An 8,463-nucleotide genomic window follows, 5' to 3' on the forward strand; every position below is an offset into this window, starting at 1 on the left:
GCAGTCTCAGCTAAGCTCTGCCTGCACCCTTCCTGGTTCCCAAGAGTCCCTTCAGGCAAAAAAAACCAGAGGCCTACTTTTCTGATGTATGACTTTTTTCTTTCTCAAGGTACAAATATTTCAGATTGATAGATAACAAAATGTATCAAGGGTTAGTATTTTGCTCTTGAAACTGCCTTAATGCAATTTAAGACCCGCAGTTTCATCAGAAAACACATCTACTAATACAATGTAGCCTTCATTGCAAAATGCCAATAAACTAAAAGCCAGAAGCAAAACCTATCCAATCTACATAAATGATAAATAAACTTCAGGCACAAAATATTAGTTCTCATCCCCAAAGACAAAAATTCAGTTCTTAAGTCAATTTTATTCATCAAGAGCTGCTTTTTCGGTTTCTTATTCCCTGAAATGCACGCCAGAATCCTGTTCTTAAATTTTGTACCCACAAATGCCAAGGTCCCTGCCACCAACTTTTGAACACCTCAAGCTGGACACAGGGGACAAGGACCTGAGTCCCAAGAAGCCTGTGGGCAGGTCTTTATAGACTTCGTCCGTCCACTGAGGCCACACACAGCGTGTCACCCCTTCAACTGCTGGGTGCAGCTATGAAAGAGGCCTTTGTCTTTTAAGAAACTTGTTTCTAACTGACATGATTAAAGTTGTGGTAGAGGCCTTCCCACGGTCAGAAGAAAGCAAGAGAGGAATCTGTCCTGGGAATGAAATGTAGCTGTCATCTGTTTGCCTGCTAATACTTCAACTGTTTTAACATTAGAATATCCAATCAAACATATGCAGGTAACCATACAAGGGAGACAAAGAGGCTAACACCACATATAAGGGAAAACACTTCTTGGTTCAGAATTTCAGTATTTTAGATAAGAAACTCCATCTGGGTCTCATGCCAGCATAATAAAAGACTTCAGATTAAGAGGCCTTGGTGCCCTGTCTCAGTAAGCAAATCCTGCTACATAGCCACATCTCACAGACACACACAGTTCTTTTAAGGTTCTCTTCACACCATTATCTCACTGACGGGAAAATTCGAGACTGGTTGTGTGGCAAGCAGGTGAGATCCGGGTTTTAAAACGAGGGAGCCAGGGCCAGTGCTGTGGTGGAGCCACTTCCTGCAGTGCCAGCATCCTCTATGGGTGCCAGTTCGAGTCCCAGTTGCTCAATTTCCAATCCAGCTCCCTGCTAATACGCCTGGAAAAGCAGTAGAAGATGGCCCAAGGCCCTGGGCTCCTACACTCTCGTGGGAGACCTGGAAGAAGCTCCTGGCTCCTGGCTTCAGATCGGTGCAGCTCTGGCCATTGTGGCCAACTGGGGAGTGAACCAGCGGATGGAAGACCTCTCTCTGTCTCTCGCTCTCTCTGCCTCTCCTTCTCTGTGTAACTCTGACTTTCAAATAAATAAATCTTAAAAAAAAAAAAAAAAAAGAGGGAGCCATGCCCAGACCCCAGCACCTGCAAAGACGCTGGACAGCAGCCTTGGTTCACCAACATCAACAGCGGATATCCTCGTGTGGACACCGCCCTCTGCCTCCCTCCCCCGGCCAGGGTCCTCTCCAAAGACCCGGCTCTTGGGCAGCATTCTCCCTTCGGTGCCACCGGCTTTGTAACATGAGTAAGTTTCTATACTCTGAGCCATTTTGTCTTAGAAGAAAAAACGAACAACAGAAAAACCAGCATGGACGTCACAGAACCCAGAGGACTAACTGCGATGCGCCCAGCACCTAAAGGGCCGAGTCCTGTCAGGAGAGAGCCCACCCTAGGCGGGAGGTGCAGAGGGCTTCACGGGGCCGCCTCCTTGGAGCTGTGAGGGCTTGAGGAAAGCGGGTGAAAGAAGCAGGACTGCGGAACAGACGCAACAAACACTGCGACTAGAAAGCATTCCCGAAACCCGCAGAAGCCAGCGTTTCAGCTACCAACTCGCCCGCTTTCCCTTTAAGGCCCTGTGCGCCCGCCCCCGCGGAGGGAGCCTTCCGGAAGTGATGCGCGCACGACACGACGTCAGATTCTTCCGCCAAGCCCGGCAACTCGCTCCTCGGCCTTCGCCCCGCCTGCTCAGGTTTTCTCCGCTTGCTCACCTCACCTCGGCTCTCGCTCCCCCTACCCGCCCACAGGTCCCGGCGACCCTAACCGCTGGCGCTCGGGCCTCAGGAAGGCCGGTCCCGCGGACCTGTGGCGCGCCGCCGGCGGAAGCTGACACGCACTTCCGGCGACGCGGCGGCGGGCGGGGCGCGACGACCGGGAGGGTGGCGGTGGGAATGGACGAGCTGGCAGTGATGATGCAGGACCTGCTGAGCCAGAATCATGCCCTGCGTCGGGAGAACAACGAGCTTATGGACCAGGTGCGGCGGCTGCTGTGCGAGAAGGCCAACCTGCTGGCCCAGGTGCGTCCGCCCACCTGCCCCGTGGCCTTCCCCGAAGCGTTTAACGGCGACTCCGCCCGGCTCCACGACTTTCTGATCGAGGCGGCCTCTTACATGAACTTCTTCGAGGCCAGGTTCTCGAACGACACCCTGAAGGTGGCGTTTTTAATCAGCCGCCTCTCGGGGCCGGCCGAGCAGTGGGTGGTCCCCTACATCGAGGGGGAGAGCCCCCTCCTGGGGCAGTACGAGGACTTCGTGGCCGCGCTGCGGCGGGCCTTCGGCAGGAATCGGTAGACCACAGCCTGGCCGAGATCCGGGCCTGCCTGCGCCCTCTTCGTACGCAGGGCTGTCGGGCTTTGTTTCGCACGTAGCATTCCAGTTCCAGGCTGCCGGCCCCCAGGCCTGGATTAGGAGCTTGGCCGCGGCCGCTGCCTGTTGTCGCGGTTCTCCATTGCCTTCGCTCAGGCAGCATCCCAGCTACCGCCCCGGGACCAGGAAGACATTGTATGGATCTCCAGCATCACGCCGCTGCCCTCGCCGGCCCAGCAGGCTGCTGCTGACCGCCCCTGGGGGCCGGGGCGGGGGCTGACTGCATCTCATCCCCTCCGACGGAGACAGCCCTAGCGTGACTGTGCCTGGCGGCAGAACTGTGACATTTGCCCCCTGTCCTCCTGGAACTTCCTGGTCTTACACATTTCATTTCCGTTCCGCAATCGCAGCAGTCTGAAGATTGTGCCTTCTGGTCAGAGAGATCCCTGCACTGGCTGGCCACTGCCTGGAAAAAGTGTTTTAAAGTGTCAGTGTCTCCTACATTCCCATGTGCCTCGTGCCGTACTTGGTGCTATGAAAAAGGCGAAGCTGGCAAAGATGTAGGTCTGAGGAACACCATTATATTCAGACAGAAAATGCCGAATGCATTTTTTGGTGTCTAGTAATATGCTTTTGAACGTAAAGTATGCATACTTGATCCTTGTTCTACAGCTTTTCTTTCAGCTCACACTTTGTTAAAAAAATATGCGTAGCCTACAGAACTGAGCAGTTGTGATGTTTGCTGGGAGGTGCTATATTTAAAGCTGTGTAACTCATGGCAAAAGTAATAATGGGATGGTGCTGGTTTTGAGCTCTACTTAATTGACTTTATTCTCTTATGTAAAGGGAGTAATATCAACTGTGTAGTTAAAATCATTATTTTACATCTTTGGGCTGCAGTTTTGTATTCTGTAACTAAAAGACATTATTTGGCCATTAAAGATTGGTTCAGAATCCTGTATTTCTCATTTGTGGGACCTAACAGGTTAAGAAAAAGGAGCATCTGTGCTGTCCTCTTATGCCAGGAGTTTCCTGAGGACTTCTAGAGGGGTAGGGGTTCAGCCTAGTGACACCTGTGTCTTTTCTCAGCATGCCTATATTTGATGCCTCATGCTCCTTGACTCCAGCTTCCTACTTGTGCAAGTCCTGGGAGGCAGTGTGAAGGCTGAAGTGACTGGGATCCTACCCTCCATGGGGGAGATCTGGATTGAATTTTGGCACACAGCTTTGGCCTCCATTATTGTAGGCATTTGGAGAGTCAGTCGGGAGACTCTTTTCTCTGCCTCTCAAATTAATAACAACAACAACAAAAAAGAGCTAGGGAGGAAAATCTGTAACTCTCCTAAAATATCCTTGGGCTTATCACTCTGTTAGTACAGACTCACTGAACTGCCTTCTTGGTCATATAAGGTAGACTGGTCACTGCCTCCTTCAGAGACAGTTGTATGTACTTAAGCACCATAGAAAAAGAATGGCAGTTATGTTTTGGAAGATGTGGTTAAAAACAGGCTAAAGCAATTATTTTATTGGCAGTTTGCATTACAGACTGGCCCTCCCAATATGACGTCATGTGCCACACTTGCAGCAATATGTTCTAACAAAATACATTGAGTCTCGGCCCAGTTCACTGATAATTTCAAAGGAGGGTTTTTCCCCAAGTAAAATCTGTAGGATAAACTAGCACCAAAAATAAATTCAGTAGGCTTCACGAGAGCACATATTTGATAGAAAACAGACTTTCTAATCAAAAATACATGTGAACATTCATCAAAAGAGCAGAAAAACATAGTGTAAGTAATCTCATTCTTAATTTTCCATGGCTGTCTTTTTTTGAGACTTGCATAGATCTTCACCTAAAGAAAAAATTGAGAAGTGACAAAGCTTGCTTATAGACTCAGAGTTATGTGGACTGGCAGGTGAAAATCACCGATTTCCTAAGAAAATTCAGATGTACTTCTGAGAGGATTGTAGCCATCACAAATTCTGTTCCTAGAACGTCAGCTGGGTGTCTAAAGCTCTCAAGGAGGTCCTGGCCAGCTTTGGCCCCTACTGAGATGAGGAAGCAGGGCTCCCCTGCTGCTCTGAGGATCTCTGGCAGCCAAAAACCCACCATTTAGCTTGATTAGCTTTTGTAGCTTAACTTGATATGGTAAATTAGTGATTTGCCAGATAATTAGGGATTATGCACATTAGAGGATGAACTTTAGAACTACAATGAGGACAATTTAATTATTTTGCTTTTGTTCCTCTCCTGCAAGGTGTTAATTTTGACTATCTTGACTAAACCAGGCTTATCTAATATCTTTTACTTTAGATGTCTTAATTTCTTGCCAATTAATTGAAGGTAACAGCAGATGACTACATACACAAATTGCGAATAACCACTGTTTCTCCTAAAGGCAAATACTTGCCTTTCCCATGTCCTTTTCACATGGCCTGTTGTCAGCGATCCTGTCCAATGACTTTCAAGCTCCAGTCACCATTAGCATGACCTGGGGAACTTACTGAAAAAACTCAAATTGCTGGGGCCTGTCCCCAGAGGGTCTGATTGAGTAGGCCTGGGTTGGGATCTGGGCAACTGCAAGTCACGAAAATACTAAGGTGGAGCTGGTAGTTGGTGGGCAGGACAACACAAATCAGAAGAAAACTCTCTGCTGCAAAGAAAAAACTTACCCCCTCACTTCCTTTTCTTGGCTCATCTACTTTAGAAGATTTTGATTGTAAGCTGTTCCTGGGCCTCTTTGAGATGTATCCAAGTCTTTCTAAAAGCTAAATTAGTCTTTTGCCAATTTGATAACCAGGAATGTTTCCTCAAGAACCTGGGAGCCTTCTCTGAACTTTAATTACTGAGGACCCAGTTTGCAAGAAGGATAGACGCCTAACTTCAGTGGGCATCCAGATGCAAATTACGTACCTACCTGCTGTCATAAAGATAGGACAAAATTACTTTTCTGTTGAAGAAAGCAATTAACAAGCATGATTACCACAATTAGCAGGTGAATTTAGAATAAGTGAAAAATGGTGCTGTCAAGTCCTCTGAGAGCTCATCATTTGAGATAGGAATATAACAGCTTACCTCTGCTTAGCTGTATAAAAGTGAGATTTCCATCTTGGCAGTCTAGTGGATTGCCTATGATGGGCATCATATTTTGGTTTATTATTCAATTTAAAAATAAACCTTTTCTTTCTCTTCTTTTTTGTGGAAAGTTTTCTAGGTTAGAAAGGGCTACACACAGGGATCCACTGCAGAATAAAACCCATATACAGAACTGTAAATTTCTAAAATTATCTACTGGTTTCAATTTGTCCTTATAGCCTGTTGAAGTCTTTTTGAATATTTACATCTATGAATTTTGAATGTATAATCTTCCCCACTTTATATCACTTATAAAATTGGTTGATTTGTTTTCTATTATCCAATTCAATAGTAAGTTCTGGAAAGAGGCCATAAAAATCACTACAACATATAATGCCTACATTATTAGTTATTGGACAGCTAGGTGTCATGTAATGTCATGTAACATGCTAGGTACTCACCCTCAAGCAGCTTACAATTGGGAAGACAAATGGCAATTATAATGCAAGACAGCAATCAGGAGGTAGGCAGAATGTGCCCAGATGGCACCAAGGGTCACACTTAACCCAGACTTGGGGGGATGGTTTCCTGGGAAAGTTTCTGTTTAGGAGATGAACTTGAGAAAGTGACGATATCAAGTTCCCACACCTTGTGCCCATGCTCTCTTATCTCTCTGCTCCCATATTTCTGTGTATCATAGCCAGTGTCCTGGTAACCGACAGGTCCACCTGCTTGGCCAGTTGCCCACAAGCCTGTTATGTAACAGTTTTGTTCTGGGCCACTTTTGTCTGCAAACCCATATAAGCAATGGGGGCAGGGGCATGGCTAGATGTGGTTGCCTGTGTATGGATGTGGACAAGTATGCAGTTGCTTGTGGATGTATTGAGCATGTATGTGGCTGCTTATATGTGGATTTGTGTAGATGTCTGTGTGTCCTACTGCCACCACGGACACAAAGCGGGTATCTCCTATGGCCACACCACCATTGAGGGCAAATGGCTGTTCCTTGTGCGATTTACACAGCCACTGTGAGTAAAGGAGATGTAAAACCACAAACTGCTCCAAGTTGTTCTCTGACCTGGCAGAATCCAGATCTACCTGTCCTGGGCCCTAAGCCCTGGACATACAGTTTCCAAAACTGATACTCAAAGGATGGATAGTAATGAGGTAAAGGGGTCAAAAAACATTGGTCCAGGCAAAGGAATAGCATCTGCAAATGCCCAGAGGTATGAGAATGTGGTATGTCTAAGAAACTACACGTACAAATGTCCCCATTTGCATTGCTGGATGATTGACTTTTTGGCTTTACAAGGATGAGAAACTGATAGGCATTCAGAAACTGTATGAGTTTTGACCTTTAAAAAAAAAAAAAAGATTATTTGAAAGGCAAAGTTACAGAGAGGCAGAAAGAGAGGTCTTCCATCTGCTGGTTCACTACCCAAATGTCCTCCATAGCTGGAGCTACGCCATTCAGGAGCCAGGAGCTTCTTCCAGGTCTCCCACGTGGGTGCAGGGGCCCAAGGACTTGGACCATCTTCTGCTGCTTTCCCAGGCCATAGCAGAGAGCTGGATCACAAGTGAAGCAGCTGGGACTCGAACCGGTGCCCATATGGTCTGTTGGCACTGCGGGTGGCATCTTTACCGGCTACACCACAGCGCAGGCCCCAACTTTTGATCTTTTCCTAGGCTAGCAGAATATGATAAGATCCTCTTTTTGTTTTTTATCACTGATGTATTTTATTTTTATAAATAATATAACAATATTGAGATTGTTGTGCCCAAACATACATATATGTATGTATATGTATTTTTTAGTAATATAAGAATGCTCATTTTTTTCAATTTTATTTAAGGTTTACAAACTTTGTGTGTTTCATGTATACAGATTAGGAACATGATCCTTTCTTAGGATGCTGGCCAGCAGCAGTGAGCCACAGCTCCCAGTCAGCCCTGTGATCTCAAGGGGGAACACCTGACCACACTCCACACTGCGCTGTTGCTAAGCAAGGATGTTTGGTAGTTTACAAACATTGAATGCATTTTCAACTTAAGTATTCTCAATGTATGGGTTCATCAGTATGTAACCTGTCATAAGTGGAGGAGCATCTGTAGCTCATTGTAGTTGGAGCAGAGGAAAGCGGGATGATTAGAGATGCTGTTTAAGAGTAGGCAGAGGGGCCATTGCTGTGGCATAGCAGGTAAAATCTCCACCGGCAGTGTTGGAATCTCATGTGGGCACCAGTTCAAGTCCTACTTGCTCAGCTTCCAATCCAGCTCCCTGCTAATGCATCTGGGAGGGCAGTGGAGAATATCCCAAGTGCCCACGTGGGAGACCCAGATGAAGCTCCTGGGTCCTGGGTCCTGGGTCCTGGGTCCTGGGTCCTGGGTCCTGGGTCCTGGGTCCTGGGTCCCGGCTTTGATCTGGCCCAGCCCTGGCTGTTGCAGCTATTTGGGAAGAGAACCAATGGATGGAAGAGGACTTCTCTCTCTGCCTCTGTCTCTCTCCCTCTCTGTAGCTCTGCCTTTCAAATATGTAGCAAAATCTGAAAAAAAAAAAAAAAAAAAGTAGGTAGAGGCCATATTGCTATACTTAGGTACAATTTCAAATTTCAACCACCGACAAATCCATCTATTACACTATCATCTGGGTCATGTTTCTCCATTTTCTGTATATGTATATATCATGACTTGGTAGAATTACTTA

The 8,463-nt window shown here is 46.7% G+C and overlaps 1 protein-coding gene across 1 annotated transcript; it reads left to right on the forward strand.

The window, feature by feature from the left end:
* The first annotated feature begins 1,977 nt into the window (after positions 1 to 1,977).
* On the forward strand, positions 1,978 to 3,637 carry LOC138843954 (protein LDOC1). The gene has a single exon (XM_070049918.2). The coding sequence runs from the start codon at positions 1,994 to 1,996 to the stop codon at positions 2,666 to 2,668; it is 675 nt and encodes a 224-aa protein (XP_069906019.2). The 5' UTR covers positions 1,978 to 1,993; the 3' UTR covers positions 2,669 to 3,637.
* Positions 3,638 to 8,463: the final 4,826 nt, after the last annotated feature.

This window comes from Oryctolagus cuniculus, chromosome 10, assembly GCF_051225735.1.
Source record: "Oryctolagus cuniculus isolate XC-2025 breed Fujian yellow rabbit chromosome 10, ASM5122573v1, whole genome shotgun sequence".
Lineage (NCBI taxonomy): Eukaryota > Metazoa > Chordata > Mammalia > Lagomorpha > Leporidae > Oryctolagus > Oryctolagus cuniculus.

What these genes read in the sequence shown, in the direction of transcription:
- LOC138843954 (XM_070049918.2), top strand. Translation starts at nt 1,994, where the DNA reads ATGCGCGCACGACACGACGTCAGATTCTTCCGCCAAGCCCGGCAACTC.